The 21815-nt window shown below is 36.0% G+C and overlaps 2 protein-coding genes across 3 annotated transcripts; both read left to right on the forward strand.

Annotated features, from left to right (window-relative positions):
* Positions 1-467: 467 nt before the first annotated feature.
* LOC100333926 (E3 ubiquitin-protein ligase RNF14-like) lies at positions 468-8146 on the forward strand. The gene is made up of 7 exons (XM_002667337.8): positions 468-518; positions 1260-1420; positions 4322-4452; positions 4698-5186; positions 5425-5647; positions 7276-7448; positions 7621-8146. Exons 2-7 carry the CDS (start codon positions 1270-1272, stop codon positions 7753-7755), a joined length of 1302 nt encoding a protein of 433 aa, XP_002667383.2. The 5' UTR covers positions 468-518; positions 1260-1269; the 3' UTR covers positions 7756-8146.
* Positions 8147-9905: 1759 nt separating this feature from the next.
* LOC558876 (E3 ubiquitin-protein ligase RNF14-like) lies at positions 9906-21261 on the forward strand. 2 transcript variants are annotated; one of them, XM_005173369.5, is made up of 7 exons: positions 9906-10034; positions 12304-12469; positions 12897-13027; positions 14643-15131; positions 15938-16160; positions 17071-17243; positions 19937-21261. In XM_005173369.5, exons 1-7 carry the CDS (start codon positions 9915-9917, stop codon positions 20078-20080), a joined length of 1446 nt encoding a protein of 481 aa, XP_005173426.2. In that variant the 5' UTR covers positions 9906-9914; the 3' UTR covers positions 20081-21261. The 2 variants fall into 2 exon arrangements, with proteins under 2 accessions (XP_005173426.2, XP_687244.3); XM_682152.9 differs by having other exon boundaries at positions 9987-10034; positions 12309-12469.
* Positions 21262-21815: the final 554 nt, after the last annotated feature.

Genomic DNA, 21815 nt, shown 5'->3' on the forward strand with positions numbered 1-21815 from the left:
TTTTTACTGACTACATGTTTACAGGTTTGCACTACTACTGATGTGTTTTGTTAAGCTTTTAAAACATAGTTTTATACGTTTAATTATTTAAATTAATTATAAAAGCTATATAAATGCTATAATAACTGCACATTATGGATCATTTGTTAAGCATTAGCAAACACTTCACTATTTGTAACATGTCACATGTCTTGTGACTATACCCTTAATTATGTAGAATAATAAGGCTTAATTGTTAGAATGGGTATATATATATATATATATATATATATATATATATATATATATATATATATATATATATATATATATATATATATATATATATATATATATATATATATATATATATTCTAAATACATATATATTTCTGCTGTAAAGTTAGGGATTTTATTATGGGACTCTATGGAATTGACTATTTTGAACCCAGCCTCTAGCGGCCAGTCGAGGAATTGCAGTTTCAATCACTTCCGTACTGGGCTTCACAGGGAGGAGACTGAAGCTTGGAAAGATAAAGGTGAGCAAATCTTTTATTTTCCCTGCTCAAACTCTCATTCAGAATAATACAATTTTGAAGTGACTACTGCAGTGATTATTAGTAGTTGTTAACCTAACTGTTGACATGTAAAATTTGGTGTTAACTCATTTCATTAAATTGTAGTTAGCTATGTGACTACAGTTTGACAGTTCTTTCCAATAGTTTAGTTAATTCTACATATTTGAAAGTATCGTACAATAAGTAATAGGATTTGCCGTCCTGAACTGTCTATTCATCTGCACCTAACTTGTTAGCTGCATTATTATGTCTGAATGAATGTTCAGATGCGCTATAAAGGTCAATATGTATTACATAATATATTAGCGCATAATAAGGGACCGTCAGAAAATTGCACTCGCTGCATTAAAACGTTTGCATTGTTTAATTTTTATTTCCACGAGTAATCAGTTCACATAACATGCACAAATCATAATTATCCATGCACAAGTAACTTCAATCACATTATAAATGTGATTTTGTAAAAGGGAGTATTATAAACGGGACACGGTGAAGTTGGGTAAGTTGTAACACAATGTTTAAACATTTTTACACATGCTGGCATAACATAACATATTACATTTACTGCCAAATTAACACTATATTGAGGAAAAATGTGCCCAAAATATCACCTCTATGTTCATGCATCATGTTCCATTTTCCAGTTATCAGAATTTGAATTCATTGTTCAAATCGATCTATCTGGTTTTATATTGAGCTCAGGAATGGTCCAATGTCAGCCAATCAGGAAGCCCAATCAGATGAACTGCTGGCTCTGGCAAGCATATATGATGACGAAGAGTTTCGCAGGACAGAATCAAGTCAGAAGGGTGAGATCCATCTGTGCCTCGAGCTTCCTCCTGACTTCAGACTGCTGATCAATGGTGAGAGTTTATGCAAGAGTTGGTTTATTGGACAGTTGTCTAGAGCAGTGTTTCTCAGCTGGTGGGTCGCGACGAGAACATTTTTAGTGGGTCGCGGAGTGTGTGGTTAAAAAAACAACAAAAGTTTATTTTTTAAGTTATTTTGCTTATACCGGACTTTTATTTTGAAATGTGTGCGCAACAACCGTACAGTTTGACATGTGAAATTTAATTTAATTATTGCAAGAAAAAAATGTTCAAGCGCAAGTACGAAAAAGACTTAAAGCCTCAGTGTCAAATGTAGTGAGGTGCTCTCATAAGAGAGCATGAAACCTTCTAAATTAAAACATTTAGAAACCATAAAACATGTTTTTTTAACAGTTTATTATTAACAGTATTTGTCGATTTTACTTTTTGTTAAATTACAGCAATAAAATATTGTTTATATGTAAGTCTTGGTGAATTTCTTGTATCTGTCACTACTTGTTTATGTTAACAAATAAATGCAAATGAAGTATAATTCCTAAAATTGTATTATAGTTCCTAAAAATTTGGGTCGCGGCTTGATGACCACACTGTAAAAAAAATAAATCGTAAAAAAAAGGTCAAATGACTGGCAGCTACGGCTAACAAAAACCACAAAATTACGGTAAAATTTCTTTGTTTAAATAAAGTGCAAAAACTAATAAATCTACAGATATTTTCATTAAAATATTTACAGAAAAACACTGTTATTTTACAGACTTTTCCTAGATTCCAAGTCATTTGACCTTTTTTTTACGATTTTTATTTTTTTTTACAGAGCAAGTATTTACAATTTATTTTAATTTTACGTAATTTTAAATGTACTTAAAAAACAGGAAAAAACACTAAATAATGTCAATTTTTTTGTAAAAAACTGACAAATTGCTGTCATTTGTCATTACTTATATAGTACATAAAATAGCAGTCAAGCCATTAATTTACAGATAATGTTTGTAATTTTTACGAACTTTTAAATATAAATTAAAATAACAGAAAAATTACTGTATAAATAATACTGTAATTTCCCTGTATAAAAAACAAAATTGTCAGTAATTTGTCTTTAATAATAAAGTACCTAAAATGAAAGTCAAACGGTTAATTTAGAGAGATTGGTTGTCATTTTACTAAGTTTTGAATATAATGTGAAATGACAAAAAAACGACTGTAAAAAATTTAAGGATATTTTCTGTAAAATTAGTTTTTTTTTCTTACAGTACATGTAAAAATGATGGTCCCATGGCCAAACCAGTTGAGAACCCCTGGTCTAGAGTGCTTGAGCTCCAGCTGGATTCTCTCTGTGCCTGCTATAAACTATGTTGTACTTTGAACTGTGGTACTATTAGTGACACCAAAGGGAATGTATTGTACTGTATACTGTTAGCAACAAAAGTCATAATTTGACTGAAAATACAAATAGCAACTATTTAAAGATGTTTATTCTTGTTGTTTTTAAAACAACTACACTTTTAAACTTCTTTCATTTACAGTTCACCAAGTAAAGAGTTATCAATGAAAGGAGCTGTAACTGAACTTAATGTGCACAGGAATGAACCTGACCCACTTTTCATGAGTTCATTTGAAGAAAGTTGCTAAAATGAACCATGAGCAAAATATCAATATCATTAGCCCTTTGCACATGAATTATGCATATTGAAACACAAATAATCTTGTTTTCACCTCAGAGTAAAACCGTAGTTTTGACTCATTAAATTAAGAATAGTAATGTCACTTACTCAACCCAAGCTCATTCTGGAAACGTAGCCCTGCGGACGTTTCTGGAGACCGCGATTTACGTGGCCGGAGGTATGTAAAGGCCGCGTTTGTTTTTTTTCGAGCGAACGCTGCGGGGCGGTGTGGCGCCGGTCCGCTCCTCCTCTTTGCGCTCGCCGGCCGACGGCTCGCCTCCGAGTGGAGGGCTTTCCTGATGCAATCAGTTTGTCCGCTTAGCTCACAGCGTTGCGTCGGCGGAGCGGAGGCCCTGGAGGAGGAGCCGGAGCCGGCCGCGGTGGACGACGACTGGGATCGAGTCTGGGGAACAGCAGGTTCCGGAAATCAGGTAAGACGAAAAACGGAATCCAAAAAATAAGGGCGAGAATGCGGCGGGATCCGAAAACGCGGTCGAAATCGAAGACGAGGGCTTTTGCTTTTTTTTTTCGATCTGGCGGCTTTTCGCACGAGAACGGCGCAGGCGCGAATGCCACGCGCTCCCGAGAGGCGCCCGAGACGCGAAAAAGCGCCCACAGCGGCCTCTCGCTGATCCGCGAAAACAAAAAAACGCTTGAATACGTACCTCCCGGGACGTAAATTGCGGTCCGCAGAAACGTCCGCGGGGCTACGTTTCCACAATGAGCCCGGGTTGCACTTACTTCACAGACAAAATAAACTTACACAGAATTCAGATAGAAGTGCTTTAATTATTACTTGTATTATGCATTAAGTATTTTTTAAAATCAATTGCTAAAAACTTTTAGCAAAAAAAAACTTAAAAAAAAAACTTTGGTCACACTTTACAATAAGGTTCATTAGTTAATGTTAATTAATGCATATACTAACATGAACAAACAATGAACAATACATTTACTACAGCATTTGTTCATGTTAGTTAACATTAGTAAATGAAAATACAGTTGTTCATTGTTAGTTCATGTTAACTCATGGTGCATTAACTAATGTTAACAAGCACGTACTTGGATGTTAATAATACATCAGTAAATGTTCAATTATAATTAATAAATGCTGTACATGTGTTGTTCATGATTAGTTCATGTTAGTAAATGCATTAACTAATAAACCTTATTGTAAAGTGTCACCAAAACTTTTTTATGTAATTATGAAGATCTGTTGCATGTCCTCTGCAGAGTCTTCTACACAGTATGTTTTTCTGCATATGTTTCATAGGGCAGACACGTGTAGAGGTTGATGTTTCCTTTTTGCCGCCCTTGGTTCTGAGTTTTGAACTACCCACAGACTATCCTTCATCATCTGCTCCAGTCTTTACTCTGAGCTCCATTTGGCTATCGAGAGTCCAGGTTTGTCATTTCAGCATTTTAAATTATTGAAATAGTTTTATTTTAAAGAACATTAGAGCTGTTTTTTTAGACTTTAGTTTTGATTTGGAGGGATTACCCAATTGGTTGGCAATATAGTATACAATACACACTAAAGTTAAAAGAAACCATTAGAAGTCTCGTATAACATCTTGTAGTTTTGATATAATGACACAACCATTTAGATTATCTATTCTCGATTAATACATTGTTTAATGTGTAAATAGATCACAACACTTTGCAAGAGACTGGATGAACTTTGGGAAGAGAACAGGGGCAGTGTGGTTCTTTTTACCTGGATCCAGTTCCTAAAGGAAGAGACTCTGCAGTTTCTGAACATCCAGTCTCCACTTGAGATCCAAACCAACGGTGTCCAGCCTCAGTGTGAATCTGCTGAGAGCCAAGCAGCAGCTGCTGCTGTAGAAGAGCTGGACCAGCGAGTAGTTCAAGTAGCTGATCCTCACAGTGATTTATTAACCCAGCTGCTGGATTTTAATGAAGCTCAGAAGAAGAAGGTCTTTGAGGCCACAGTTTTTACCTGTGGAATTTGCTTTTCTGAGAACCTGGGCTCTAAATGTGTGCTCTTCAAAGAGTGTCAGCATGTGTACTGCAAGACCTGCGTTAAGGAGTACTTTGAGGTCCAGATTAAAGATGGCAAAGTCCAGTTTCTCTCCTGTCCTGAGGCAGAATGCACCTCCCTGGCTACTCCTGCACAGGTACTTTTTCTTCTGTTTATCCACTGTCCTGCAGAGTTCAGCTCCAACAAAATGTAAACATAATTGAAGCAGCTTATCAGGCTTTTCAGTATAATTTGATAGCAAACACGTGCATGTGTGCTGAAGCAGGTTGGAAATATACTTTGCAGGACAGTGGGTCCCAATGAGCAGGGTTAAAGACCACTGCCTTAGCTGTTTGGACAGAAGTCTAGGTAACACCACTGCACTTCTACAACAGGTGAAACTTCTCGTGAGCCAAGAAGATTTTGCCCGCTATGATCGGCTCCTCCTGCAGTGGAGTCTGAACCTAATGACTGATGTTGTTTATTGCCCTCGTGTGAGTTGTTGCATGGCTGTGATGCTCGAACCTGACCGGACCGTGGGCATCTGCCCTTCATGCCGATTTGTTTTCTGCACCACCTGCAATCGAACATACCATGGCCTCTCCATCTGCAAAGAAAGTAAGAACAAAACATAATGTCCTTTCATCCATGTTTGTATGTGTACAGGCCATCCGACACACACTGATACATTACAGGGCCACTCAACACTCCTCTATAGAGATGAACACCCTGTTCATTCTCCTCTCTGCTGGTTTATTGAACAGTAATTGTCAAAATCAAAATAGCAACGCACCAGCAATGCGCCTCAACACGCCTCCTTTTTTAGACCAGAAAACATATGGGTGCACATATAGGGCTCTATTTTGATGGTCCATGCGCAAAACGCAAAGCGCAGGGCGCAAACGCTTTCAGGGCATGTCAGAATCCATACTTGCTTATTTACGGACGAGAAAATGTGCTTTGCGCCGTGGCGCATGGTCTAAAAGGGTTGAGTTTATTTTCTTAATGAGTTATAGGTGTGTTTTGAGAATAAACCAATCAGACTCTCATCTCCCATTTCCTTTAAGAGCCAGCTGCGTCACTCCATAAGCGCATTTGCTATTTACACGACGTAAAGTAAGTTCGCTTTTGCTCTCATGGATAGGGAAACCTTTACACACAGACATCAATTAGTCTAAAAATAATTAATTTCGTTTGTTAAGCGCAAAGATTCGTTTCAAAACTATTTCTAAATTCAGTTCTAATTTCCAGCAACGAATAAATGAACAATAATAACGAAGTGTGCTCAAAATACTGAGTTATTTCCAAATACACCTGCCATGCCCCATATGGTCTAAAACCTGACAGGTGGGCAAATCTAAGCTTGTTTTTAATAAAACAAATATAAATATGGATATAATAAATAATACTGCTAATAATAATAACATTATACAAAAGCAAATTGTTATGAATGAACTGAAAAAGCCTCCAGAGATGAAGAAGACATAAAAGTAGTGATTTTTCATATTTATGTAGGCTAGAAAATAATATGTTTTGTAATATTTAATCCTTTATATTTATATCAGTATTTGTTTATATATAATATATATTATAGCCTATATATAGGCCTATCTTTGATATTAAATTTTTTTCAAATGTAAAGATATTTGCCTATTGCTCTGCATCTTGTGTGTAGGCTATTATGCAGTGTGTAAGCAAGGCGCAACTCTGCGCTCGACTTTAGACCGGGTTTGTTTTGGTCTAATGAAAAATCTATTATAGTTTCTCAAAATAGCAACACACCAGCAGTGCGCCTCAGAACGCCTTCCTTTTTAGACCAGAACGCCTATGGGCGCACATATGAGCGCTAATGCATTTGCTATTTAAAGAGCGTGGCACAACGCCTCAAAACGGCTCTTGCGCCAAGCTGAAACAAGCAAACAAGTATTGCGCCTCGCCTTGTGCCACATTGGGCGTATGATATAGGGCCCATAAGCGCAAATGCATTTGCTATTTAAACAGCATGGTGCAACACGTCAAAATGACTCTTGCGTCGAGCTGAAACTAGCAAACAACAAATGCGTCGCGCCTTTCGCTGCATTGCACAGTGTGTATGATAGAGCCCTAAGAATGATCGTCTAAATGAGCTATAATGAGCCAAGTTTAAAGCAATGGGCAATAGCAGAATGTCAAATATAACATTATAATACAGTTTTAGAAATACTTGTTTGCATATATATTTCAGCATGTTTTTTTAATCTTTGCAGTCGAGCTTCGTCGGTTGAAAGAAGCCCGAGAAAAAGAGCAGAAGTTAATTGAAGAAAAAGAAAGGATTGAATATGAAAAGCAACTGGAAGAGATAGAAATGGAGGACACTTCCAGCGATGACTGGTTGATTAAAAACTGTAAACGGTGCCCGGCATGTGGGACTAACATACAGGTCAGCGTCTACTAAAACAGAACTGACACAAGAGATTATTTTGATTATACCAATTTGGCCTATTATGCATTTAAGGACCTAAACCTGTTCATCTTTTTTAAATATTGATGCTTGTAATGCAGAACTCATTTTATTCACCTTGTTTTTTTTTGTTGTTTTGTTTTTCTTATAGAGAATAGGAGGTTGTAACAAGATGATCTGCTCTTGCTGTCGACAGTATTTCTGCTGGTACTGTCTTGCAGTTCTCAATGGAACTGACACCTACCTTCACTTCAAATCCCCATGCTTTAAGCAGACAAGTGCTTGATTAATATCTGTAGTAATGCACATCCTCGAGCGTGCATAGTCATGTGTTGTGCCACAAAATCCATGTCTGTGACTTTTATTTGGGTTTACTTGTTGATTTTTATGCATGTTCTTCCTATGTTTGCGTGGGTTTACATGTAGTAGGTGAATTGGGTAAGCTAAAATGGCCGTAGTGTATGTGTGCGAATGAGAATTATGGATGTTTTCCAGTGATGGGTTGCGGCTGGAAAGGCATCCGCTCCATAAAACCAAAAAGCATAGAATCACCAAGAGGCGACACCCTAGTGCAATTTGTAAAACGGCCACTAGATGGCGCGGCGGCCATTTTGGAATGAAAACTCCGATAGAGCAAAAGCAAATTATAAGTTTTTAAAATAAACTGTTAAAAGTGCTGATGATTGTGATTGTAAGTGCTGTATTGTCGTCTTTCAGGTTGTATCTCAGCTTTATTGCGTTTTTAAAATAAATTAATAAAAAACAAAGCAGCTGCTTGCCATCACGACAACAATTAGATCCAATGGACAGCCGATCACTTTTACTCCCAAATGGCAGAATCCGGGCCTGTTGCTGGGCGATGCTGTTGCAATGGAACAGCATATGCATTGGTAAAGCATATGCTGGATAAGTTAACGGTTCATTCCGCTGTGGTGACCCCAGTTTAATAAAAGGACTAAGCTTAAAAGAGATTTTATATATATATATATATATATATATATATATATATATATATATATATATATATATTAACCTTCCCCCAAATGCTGAAAAAACTTTATAGTTCCAAGGTACTGATGATAAATGGGTTTAAAGTTGCATACATTTAGAATTTTTTCTTTTTTCCACATCTCTTTCTCTTTCTTTCTTTCTTAATCGTCCTTTCTCTTTCCTTTTTTCCCCTCACCATTTACAGCAAACACTGTGCCATTGTTCAATGACAATGATCATTTTATTTACCTGTCAGAGTATGTTTGTGGCGAAATTTGATTGGTTGCTCCCATATATGTACTGACCAATGACATTTCAATTTAATTGACAAATGAAAACGAGAAGAAATCGGCTACATGACAAAATAAAGCTATTGGCAAATAGAGAGGGATAAGTCTTTGCCAAATGATATTTAAAATGGGCATTTAATTTATTATTATTAATAATAATATATAGGCCTATTAATATTAAAACATTAATTAAATAAAATGTTTCAAATGTGCATATTTATTTATACATACTATTGTATACAGTTGAAGTCAGAATTATTAGCCCCCTTTAAATTTTTTTCTTTTTTAAATATTTTCTAAATGATGTTTAACAGAGCAAGAAAAATTTTACAGTATGTCTGATAATATTTTTTCTTCTGGAGAAAGTCTTATTTGTTTTATTTCAGCTAGATTAAAAGCAGTTTTCAATTTTTTAAACACAATTTTAGGGACAAAATTATTAGCTTCTTTAAGCTGTATTTTTTCTCAATAATCTACAGAACATCGTTATACAATAACTTGCCTAATTACCCTAACCTGCCTAGTTCACCTAATTAACCTAGTTAAGCCTTTAAATGTCACTTTAAGCTGTATAGAAGTGTCTTAAAAAATATCTAGTCAAATGTTATGAACAGTTATCATGGCAAAGATAAAATAAATCAGTTATGAGAGATGAGTTATTTAAACTATTATGTTTAGAAATGTGTTTTAAAAAATTGCTCTACGGTAAACAGAAATTAGGGAAAAAATGAACAAACGGTCTAAAAATTCAGGGGGGCTAATAATTCTGACTTCAACTGTATATTTATATTTAAATGTATTGTTTGATAAAATGACAATTTTATGTCTATTTGTCCATTTAGAGTGGATTTAATATTAATGTACATTTTTATTATTTGATGAATCAACATTTTAAAACATGAATAACTGTTATATAACTGTTTATTAACCTATGCATCTAAATATATTTTAAATGTGCTGTTGTATTGCTTTGTTAAATGACATTTAGAAACAAATTATATACATTAAATGTCTTTTATTTGTCCATTTAAAATGTGATTTATTTGTATACATTTTTATGTTTCAACTATTAAATTAATCATTTGAATCTTCGTTTTATTTTTAAGTGGCACTCATGATTCTCCATAGTAAATACTTTATTTTGTGTAAAGTTATGGGTTTTATTATGGTGGAGTTTCTTTTGAAATCAGCCTCTAGCGGCCAGTCGAGGAATTGCAGTTTCAGTCACTTCCTTATTGGCTTCACTGGGGATACCGGCAGGAGACTGACGCCTGGGAAGAGCAAGGTGAGCAAATCTTTAAATTTTCCTGGCCGAATGCTAATTCAGAATAATAAAAGTTTGAAGTGAACACTTCAGTTATTATTTAGCATGGTTGGTAACATATTTGTTGACATGTATGTGTTAACGCCTTTCATTTAAAGTTATTATGTAGTTGGTTGGCTATTTGTTATAGTTATAAAGTCTTCATACTTGACAACATGTTGTATTAGGATATGGTCCCCTGAACAGTCCATTAATGTTTGTCTTAACACCAAACTTGTTGTTAGCTGCATTTTGCTGTCTTTGTTTGAATGTTCAGATGCGCTGTAATGGTCAGTGTGTATTACATAATATATTCGCGCATGATAAGGGACCGTCGGAAAATTCCACTCATTGCGTTAAAACGTCGGGAATGGCTAATTTTTATTTAGACTTGTAATAATCAGTGCAAATAACTTGAACAAATCACATTCAGACATATATTATTAATAACAATTAAAAGTCACAATAAATGTTTTAGAAAGGACACAAAGTAATTATTGATTTACATAGCCTGTGTATATTTGTCAGTACTTCTATTATGTTAAATTAATGCAAGGGTGTAACACATTGTTTAAACATTTCTACACATGCTAGCATAATAAAAACCGTCCCGGTGTGTACAAGCCTTAAACATTTACTCAAGGGAAAGTAAAAGTACACATCCTTAAAACTACTTAGTAAATTACAGTAGTTTGAGTATTTGTAATTTGTTACTTTACACCGCTGTGCATATCTAGAACCCTTCGTGGATTCATTCTATTGTTAAGTGTGACGTCACGCGAAGCGGCTTCCAGGTCCAAACGCTCTATACAATTAATATTAATATTAATTGGAAAGCTACCTGGTCAATACCCTTTAAATTTTGCCTTTTAAATAAGGTTAAAGAAGTGCACTTTAAAATACTACACAAAATGTATCCTTGCAAAGCAACTTTATCTAAATTCATGGATATTAAGAGTACTTGCACATTTTGTAATATACATGAGGAAGACTTATATCATCTTTTCTATAACTGTGATGCCTCTCTTAAATTTTGGAATGATGTTAGTGACGTGTTATTTGGGCAAAGAAATGTTAATTACAGGCTATCTTTAAAAGATGTTATTTGCACTTTTTCACACACAAAAAGAACATTCGAGTATGTTGTTAACGTCTACATTTTACAAGGTAAATATTTTATACATAAACAGAAATTTGCGAAGTGTATACCAAAATGTAATATTATTTTATTAGAAATGAAAAATCTGAAAAAGTCTCTAATGCAAATTAAAAACAAAAAGAATGATTTGATGTTAGATTTCATGAAGGAATTTTTTTTCTAGTTCTGATCCCCCGCTGTAGTCGATGATTGTATCCTAAGTTATTATTTTAGTTTATATGTATAGAAGTATTTTGTAATATTTTTATTTTTTTATCTTAATTATTAATTTTTTTTTTTTGCAATTTTTTATAATTTTTTTTCTCCTGTTATGTTTTTGCTTCATTATCATTTCTGGTTGTTGTTGTTGTAACTATAGTAATGTTTATGGATATAGCATATATCTGAATCATTGTATTATTACTTTATGTATTGTTTCAAAACTATAATAAAAAAAAAATAAAAAAAGCGCTCTATTCAACTGAATGGGGAGACTCATGAAATGGTAAAATAAACGTTTACAAAGCGATTTAATACTTAAGAAAATCACGATCGCAATATATATGTCCATGCCTAATATCTGATGGCCAGAAAGTGATTATTTTTTTATAAATTGTTAAATTTTTGGTATTTGTTATGCAGCAAGCCCAGAGATTGTTGTGTACACTATGATTTTATATAAAATTAACTTTAATGTGTGATAGGAATAAAACGTGATCATAAACGAATGATTTCTCCACTCAAATGAATGGCGGCTTGAACCCGGAAACAGTATTACATACGTCACCAACACGTCACCACTTAACAAGCGGATACAAAGTAAGAAAGTCAAAAAGGGCTAGATGTGCTTCACACTACTCATTTTGAGTTAACATCAGTAAATTGAAACTTTTTTTTTAAATGTATTTTTTACTTTTCATAAAATGACTTTGTACCGACTACATATTTAGTTATATTTACTTTGCATTCAATTATACTTGTATTACAAATACATATTTTGATCGCAAACTTCAGTCTATATATCTGAACTGGCAGACATATATCTATCTTCCAGTTATCAGAATTTAAATTCATTGTTAAAATTGTCAGCATATGCTCTTACTGTATATTGAGCTCAGGAATGGTCCAATGTCAGACAATCAGGAAGCCCAATCAGATGAACTGCTGGCTCTGGCAAGCATATACGATGAAGAAGAGTTTCACAGGACAGAATCAAGTCAGAAGGGTGAGATCCATCTGTGCCTCGAGCTTCCTCCTGACTTCAGACTGCTGATAAAGGGTAAGAGTTTATGCAAGAGTTGGTTTATTGGACAGTTGTCTAGAGTGCTCGAGCTCCAGCTGGAGTCTCTCTTTGTCTGCTATGAACTATGTTGTACTTGAAACTGTATTGTACTTTAAATTGTGATGCCATTATTCAAAATGATAAATATCATTAGAAGTAACATGAATTATTTGTATTAAACTAAAAATGGTGTTTTTACCATGCAGTTAAGCCTATATGGTGAAATTCTTTAAGGTAAATTCGAAATTGTGATAGAAATGTCACTTCATGAACAAAACAAAATTACACCGCATCCAGTGCTGTACCTTTAACTTGCAGTGCACATTCAGGGTTTTATTTTTAATCACAATCAATTCGTAAAAAAATAGGTTGCATGTGCACTACATAGTCTTCATGAATATGTTTTTCTGCATATGTTTCATAGGGCAGACACGTGTAGAGGTGGATGTTTCCTATTTGCCGCCCTTGGTTCTGAGTTTTGAACTACCCACAGACTATCCTTCATCATCTGCTCCAGTCTTTACTCTGAGCTCCATTTGGCTATCGAGAGTCCAGGTTTGTCATTTTTAGCATTTTGAATGATCAGATGTTTTTACATTATCACCATACTTGGTCATGCCATGACATTCTATTCCGTTTTATTGATTTCCTTGAATTCACTGAGTTCCTGAGAGCAAATCATTCCATCAAAAATGTTTGTAGAAGCTTTTGCATGCCTAGGTTTTATACTCTAGTGACCATAGAAGGGCTTAAAACACCTGAATTTAGTGACTTAAAGGAGTGCCCCAAACTTTTGGCAATATAGGTTTTAATACACATTAAGGGCTCTATTTTGACGGTCCATGCGCAGAGCGCAAAACGCAGGGCACAAATGCTTTCAGGGCGTGTCAGGACGCGTTTTTGCTAATTTAAGGACGGGAAATCTGCCTTGCGCCACGGCGCATGTTCTAAAAGGGTTGAGTTTATTTTCTTAATGAGTTATAGGGGTGTTTTGAGAATAAACCAATTAGAATCTTATCTCCCATTACCTTTAAGACCCAGCTGCGTCACGCCAAGAGCGCATTCGCCATTTACAGGACGCAAAGTAAGTCTAAGTGGAAAAAATGAGCATTTCACTAGCAAACAGTAAACAGTTAACAGTTTTTAACAGAAAACAGTTAAACAGAGCATCTACTGCGTGAGAATGAGAGATAATGGATCACTTTCACATTCGCTCTTGGATAGGGAAACCTTTACGCGCAGACATCAATTAGCCTATAAATAATTAATTTCGTTTGTTAAGCGCAAAGATTCGTTTCAAAACTATTTCTAAATTCAGTTCTAATTTCCAGCAAACGAATAAATGAACAATAATAACAAAGTGTGTTCAAAAACCTGAGTTCTATCCTAAAACACATGCTGTGCCCCATATGGTCTAAAACCTGACAGGTGGGCAAATCTAAGCTTGTTTTTAATAAAACAAACACAAATATGGATATAATAAATAATACTGCTAATAATATTAACATCATACAAAAGCAAATTGTTATGAATGAACTGAAAAAGCCTCCCGAGATGAAGAAGACATAAAAGCAGTGATTTTTCATGTTTCTGTAGGCTAGAAAATAATATGTTTTGTAATATTTTAATCCTTTATATTTATATTCTGTATCTATTCTTATAATATCCTATATATATCCTTACTATTTACATTTTTTCATATGTAAAGATATTTGCCTATTGCTCTCTTGTGTGTATTAAGCAGTGTGTAAGCGAGGCGCGACTCTGCACCGGAGTTTAGACCGGGTTAGATTTGGTCTAATGAAAAATCTATTACAGTTTCTTAAAATAGCAACGCGCCAGCGGTCCGCCTCAGAACGCCTTCCTTTTTAGACCAGAACGCCTATGAGCGCACAAATGAGCGCTAATGCATTTGCTATTTAAACAGCGTAGCGCAACGCCTCAAAACCACTCTTGCGCCAAGCTGAAACTACCAAAAGACTATTGCGCCGCGCCTTGCGCCACACTGCGCCGGGTGTATGATAGGGCCCAATATCTAAAGCACAATGTCACATCTTATATAATTTTAACGATTATTCTGTCTTTTTGGACATTATATTGACATAATGATAATTACACAACCATTCAGATGACCTCTGCTCAGTTAATATATTGTTTATTGTATAAATAGATCGCAACACTTTGCAAGAGACTGGATGAACTTTGGGAAGAGAACAGGGGCAGTGTGGTTCTTTTTACCTGGATCCAGTTCCTAAAGGAAGAGACTCTGCAGTTTCTGAACATCCAGTCTCCACTTGAGATCCAAACCAATGGTGTCCAGCCTCAGTGTGAATCTGCTGAGAGCCAAGCAGCAGCTGCTGCTGTAGAAGAGCTGGACCAGCGAGCAGTTCAAGTAGCTGATCCTCACAGTGATATATTAACCCAGCTGCTGGATTTTAATGAAGCTCAGAAGAAGAAGGTGTTTGAGGCCACAGTTTTTAGCTGTAAAATTTGTTTTTCTGAGAACCTGGGCTCCAAATGTGTGCTCTTCAAAGAGTGTCAGCATGTGTACTGCAAGACCTGCGTGGAGGAGTACTTCAAGATCCTGATTAAAAATGGTGAAGTGCAGTTTCTTTCCTGTCCTGAGCCAGAGTGCACCTCCCTGGCTACTCCTGCACAGGTACTTTTTTGTTTGTGTTTGTGCCATTGTAAAACCTGGAGACCCGCCAGTGGCGTAGCGGACAGGCCCGCGGGGGGGCCCTGCGGTATTAGGGGGCCCTGCGTCGTTGCGATTTTCAATAATTGAAAATCTGGCAATCGCAATAATCAAACCCCTGGGAACAACTGTGGTCGGAACCAAAGTTCACAGGTCTGTGTTCTCTGAACTCCTTTCAAACGGTGGACTACTTCATTCTGATTGCTTGCTGCCAAACCGCGTCATAGCTCATTACCATAAAGTTGACTTGATTTCAAGTCCTCCTCGACGCCCACACCGGAAAAGACCCGCCACGCTGCTCATCGCCACCGGTTCTCATTGAAAATGAATGACTTCCGGCTACTTTGACGCTCTCGCCGCTTGTTTGTGAACGCTACCCCACGTCGTCGCTCCACCCCGCCCCCCTTTCCCGCTCCTTAGTTTGTGAAGGCTTCCCCGCAATGTCACTCCACTTCCCGCTCCTCAATTTATGATCGCTCCCTTGCGTCGTCGCTCCACCGACTCTCCCCGTCCCCTCAGTTTGTGATCTCTCCACCCCCCCCTTTCATCAGGGGGCCCCCTCAGTGATCCCTGCAGGGGGGCCCCCACATTTTGCGCTACGCCACTGAGACCCACTATCCTGCAGAGTTCAACTCCAACTGTAATTAAACATACCTGAAGCAGGTTGTAAATAATCTTTGCAGGACAGTGGGTCCCAAGAAATAGGGTTACAGAGCTGCCTTAGCTGTTTGAACAAAAGTTTAACTAACACCACTGCACTTCTACAACAGGTGAAACTTCTCGTGAGTGAAGAAGATTTTGCCCGCTATGATCGGCTCCTCCTGCAGTGGAGTCTGAACCTAATGACTGATGTTGTTTATTGCCCTCGTGTGACTTGTTGCATGGCTGTGATGCTCGAGTCTGACCGGACCGTGGGCATCTGCCCCTCATGCCAATTCGTTTTCTGCACCACCTGCAAACGAACATACCATGGCCTCTCCATCTGCAAAGAAAGTAAGATCACACTGAAATGTCCTTTTATCCATGTTTGTGTGTGTGTGTGCAAATGGCTTTTGTTAAGATATGGTTAAGTGCTTCTTGAAAGTCTTTAACTTCAACAAGCAGTTTGGTTTAAGGCTCATTTAAGACTCATTTGATTAGTCTCTGGCTCCAAACCAGCACGCAAACTGCCTTGGTGCTAACAATTATGTGCTTGCATACACAGTCAGGTCTAACAAGAAAAGTTGGATTACATCAAAATTTGCTGAACAGTACTGAACTGTACCGCTCAGTGGAAACGAGAGTGAATCTGTGTCTCATTCAGCTCATCTGCAGTCTCCTTCAGATGTTTTATGTTGTAGTTTACAAAAATCTTAAGTCAAACCATTCTTTTTTTTTCGCTTAAAATTTCGACATCACACAGTCAAATCTAATCATTAGTTGAGTGAATTGTTACATCCTTAATTCAGTGATTGTGTCCCAATTCAGAAATGTTTTGCTCATACTGTATGTGACGGATCAGGGAAGGACAGCGAAGGCGGACTGATCCAAGGGCAATGCATGTTTCACATTGTCCACAGCCTAAGATTTTTACTGCTGGCACCATTGAAACCGGCATTTGTCATTGGCACCAGTGACTAAAGATTTGGCTATAGCAGCCTGACCATAAATATTGACCTGTGGAGCTCCCAAAGAAACAGTTTTGGTGGAAGCAGAAGAGTTGTGTCAGGATTTTGCCCCATGTTATTTTAGTTTTTTCCTTTTTCTGATTTGGGGTTGTATATTATATTATATTATATTATATTATATTATATTATATTATATTATATTATATTATATTATATTATATTATATTTTACAGTTGTAAAAATATACTTTTACATACAGTACATGTTTCAGCATGTTTTTTAATCTTCTTTTGCAGTTCAGCTTCGCATGTTGAAAGAAGCCAGAGAAAAAGAGCAAGAGTTACTTGAAGAAAAAGAAAGGGTTGACTATGAAAAGCGGCTGGAAGAGATAGAAACGGAGGAGACTTTAAGTGAAGACTGGGTGACGAAAAACTGTAAACAGTGTCCGATCTGTCGCACTAACATAGAGGTCAGCATATACTATAACAGAATTGATAAAAGTTTAAATGCATGTTTTGGTTTTAAAGAGATCCCATTATGTTTTTAATCAGTCACACTTTATTTTTGATGGTCCGTTTATAGAATTTAAGTTACACTGCAACTAATTCTCATTAGATTATAGGTAGACTGGTTGGGGTTAGAGTTAAGATGAGTTGACATGTATTTGCAAAGGTTCTTATAGTCAGTTAAATGTCTGTTTAGCAGCAGTATCAACAGATATTCAGCAGTCTACTAATACCCAAATGGACCTTCAAAATAAAGGGTTACCTTTTAATCAAATGACTAACAAATCCAAAAACAGACAAGGGCAAATCATATGTAAAATGTCATATTTATGCATTTGCATAATAATGTTTATTGATTTAGTTGAGAAAATACATACAGAAACATGAGTAGTTTTAAGAAATAGTTCACCAAAAATATATTGTATTGTGTTTAAGAGAAGAAAGAAATTCATGAAAGTTTAGAACCACTAGAGTGTGAGGAAATATTGAGGAACTGTTCACTTTTGGGTGAACTATATCGTTTGTTTTCCTTATTTATATTTTTACCCTTTTTATCAACTAACTTAAAGGTGCAGTAGGTGATTGTCTTCAGAAATGTTTTTTGTTGTGCTGGTTAAAAGTCTCTTCACATTCCAATAGTAATGATTAAAGTAAATGATCTAAATGTGTTTATATGTATTTTTATATTCTGGGTAAGGCAGACGACTAAAAAATGTTCATCCAATTAATTATTGTTGGGCCGATAATTCCCATAAATCTGATAAGTAGCCCAAACTGTCTGTCAGCAAATGTAGATTTGTACAACTGCGTACCTGTTTATGCAGATCTGCCGTTTGCTTGTGCACGCACATTCACATGCACACAAGAGAGCGACAGCGGGAAAAACAAATGCTGAATCAAAACTTTTTAGAGTCCTGAATCAATATTGGAGTTACTTTTGAGCGCTAGAGGAAGGACGACACCATGGCTGAAGTATTTCTTTTAGACAGTTAATGTTCTGTTTTAAAACTATTTTAGTCACACAAAGCTGGTTGTTTTTTGCTAATGGGTTATATGCACAGAAGTGTTGTTCAGCCACTGAAATCCTCCGGCGATAGATTGATTTGACTATTTTTAGTTTTATAATGTTCCTTTTGCAGCATCGATAATGTAGATGTTTAATTAGTTTAACAACAAAACATCAGTAGAATTTGCTATTGCTTCTAGCCTGCTTTACTGAGCTAAAGTTGCTATTATATTCACATTGGTTCATTTTTGAACAATGATAGTCTGGGAAACACTCCCTATATTGTTCACCATACTGCTCTGAATATTCGCTCTGAAATAGCATGTAGGTATGGTTTAGTAATAAATGTGATTCCTGCACGCCGCCGGCCAACCACTAAGCATACAGTAGTTGCTTTATGACAAAGCGCATCAGAGAGTGAGACCAGCGATCCTTGCATGCATGAAATATTGCACATTATGACAAGTTTTGCTTGCTATACAACTTAAAACGTGTTAGATATGATACAGTTTTTCGTTCAGAATTATAGTATTATTGAAGTACTATAAAGTTTTCTAACTGGCAAATGATATGATAGTGCAACCCAGGCTCATTTTGAAAATGTGGTCCCATGGATGTTTCTGGAGATTGCTAAATATGTCCCGGGAGGTACGTATTTTTGTTGTTTTTGTTTTCGCAAATCCGCGAGAGGCCGCTGTGTGCGCTTTTCGCATCTCAAATGCCTCTCGCCTGTGCCATTCGCGCCCGCATTGTTCTCGCGTAAACCTACCAGAGGCCACTGTCGACCGACCGTATGTCTGACTGACTGGACGGCCGACCGGCCAATCGACTGAGACATCCTCCTCCTTCCCTAAAACAAACCAATTTTATCGATTGACCTGCCCACCCGGTCTTTCCCTAAACCCAACCGACAATTTACAAAAGCAGTCCAGAAAAAGAAAAGCCCTCGTCTGATTTTTACCACGTTGTCGGATATTAGCACATGCTCACCCTGTTGTTCACTTGTTCGTTTTATTTTTTGGATTCTGTTTTTGTCTTACCTGATTTCTGGAATCGCTCTTCCCCGGGCTCAAACCTAGTCTTCATGTTGAACTCCTCTCTGTGTCTCATGTTCGTCGCCATAAACGACGAGCCAACTGGACAAACTTGTTGCAGCGGGAAAGCCCTCCACACGGAGGTAAGCAGTCAGCTGGTTAGCGTGAAAAGGAACGGCTTCATACCGCCCCATAGCGTTCGCTTAAAAAAATTAAATGCAGCCATACGTAACTCTCGCAACATAATTTGCGTTCTCCGAAAACATACGCGGGACTATGTTTTCAAAATGAGCCTGTGTTGCAACCTTATAGTGGGTTGTTTGCTGTTTTTGCTATCTTTAAGGTGCATATTCGTGATTTCAGGAGTCATGGCTTTGGATGGGACGGATTGTGTTTCAAAAATATTATGCTAATGGTTAGCACTTTGGGAGATCACCTACCGCACATTTAAATGACTTTCAATAATAGTAATAATCCTAATTTTGATTCGGAGGAACTATAATAAAATTACATCCAGTTCCGGTCTCTCTAAACCTAATCTTTGATGTTTAATTGAATTGCTAATAATAAGGCTAATGCAGAACCCCTTCATTCACCTTTTGTTGTTTTTTAACAGAAATCGGATGGCTGTAATAAGATGACCTGCTTTTCATGCCATGCGTATTTCTGCTGGCTCTGTCTTGCAGTTCTCGGTGGAAAAGACCCCTACCTTCACTTCAGAGATTTAGAGTCTCCATGTTATAACCAGCAAGGTCCTTGATTATGCACAGAGCATAGTCATGTTATGAGAGAGAGAGTTTTATTCAATTCAAGTCATGTTTATTTATCTAGCACTTTTACTATGTAGATTGTGTCAAAGTAGCTTAACATAGAGTCCAGATTTCAGAGTTGAAGTTCAGTTCAGTTCATTTCAGTGTGGTTTAATTTTCACTGCTGAAAGTCCAAACACTAAAGAGCAAATCCATCAATGTGCAGCTCCACAAGTCCCAAACCAAGCAAGCCAGTGACGAGGAACATACTTCACCAATTGACGAAGTAAACGGAAAAAAACCTTGAGAGAAACCAGGCTCTGTTGGGCACCATTATTAATTTAGTTTAGTTTAGTTATGGTATTATTGGGGTCACACTTCACAATAAGATTCCATTGGTTCATTTTAGTTAATGTATTTATTAATATGAAATAAAAGTGTAATTTATCTTATGGAAGCTTATGGACCCTTTTCACATGTCAGGGTTTTCTCAGTAGCGGAAGTCGTCATACACAGAATGCAGTAATTGGGAGAGTATGTGATTTTATTTGATTTTTTAAAATCTTATTTGCTGAAATAATAAAAGATAAACTCCACGATGGGGTCATCAAGACCTTCATAAGAAAAAAAAATTGTGTGAGATTAATAATGACAGCCAAAAGAGAAAACAATGTCAAATTTATTGTCCTGTCCTCTGTTAGAAACACCTAACATAAGCGATAATGAGTTTTTTTTTTTGGTGAAAAAGTAATATAATACATACATAAATGCATTTAAATGTGCATACATTTATTTAAAAAATCTAAATATTAAAAAGATTCAAGGATTTAAGATGCTGATGACTGTTAAATGTATCATAACAGTCTTGTAAAAAGGGTAAATTGTAAGGTGTTTCCATTATTGTTTGTAACTCAAACCGATTGCTGTTTCTGGTTACTTTTAATTTGTGAATTATTATCAATGTTTTTCTCATTAAATCATCAAATTTAATTAATGTTTACGAACTAATTTTAAGTAGGACAAAGCATAAAATTTGTGTTTGTAGTTTTGAGCTGCTGTTTTGAGTCATTCCTAAGCGCATTCAGAATCAGCTTTTCAGCGTTTAATTTGAATTCTAATCATGTATTCTAATTTATGTTTATTATTATAAAATGTGATAAAGGGAAAGTATTGATTAAAAACTTAATTTTTAGTTGAGTGAATTGTCATAATTTAACATTTTTTACAATCAGATCTTTTATTTCTGCCTGCAATTGTTTATTTATTAGGTAGCCTATTTATTTAATTTATTAACCATTTTTGTAGATTTAGACAAATCTATATAGCACATTAGAGCTGGGTGCTAATTCACATGTCCTGATTCGATTTAATTCTGATCCTGATTCTTTCATTAAAAACAAAACAAAAAAACAAACAAAGAACTAAATTTAATTAAATTCTAGAAATATTTTAGCAACTTTTTGCCTAGATCGACCCGTAATGTACATTTTGACATGAAAATCTCTGATCTGCAGTACATTTTAAACGGGTAAATAAGATCCTGAACATAAACAAAGATCTGCATTACCTTAATAAATCTTTATCTTTAATCTAAATACAGTTAATATTTTCCACTAGTTTACCTCAGCAATCGGAAAAATAGAAACACATTAGAAAAGCTGTTAAAAGCACTTTATCACTTGCACTTTTTTAGTTCATGTACACCAAGTAGCATTCACATTTTACCTGTTTATTTATTCACTCTTA

Source organism: Danio rerio, chromosome 15 (genome assembly GCF_049306965.1).
Source record: "Danio rerio strain Tuebingen ecotype United States chromosome 15, GRCz12tu, whole genome shotgun sequence".
NCBI classification, from domain to species: Eukaryota; Metazoa; Chordata; class Actinopteri; order Cypriniformes; family Danionidae; genus Danio; species Danio rerio.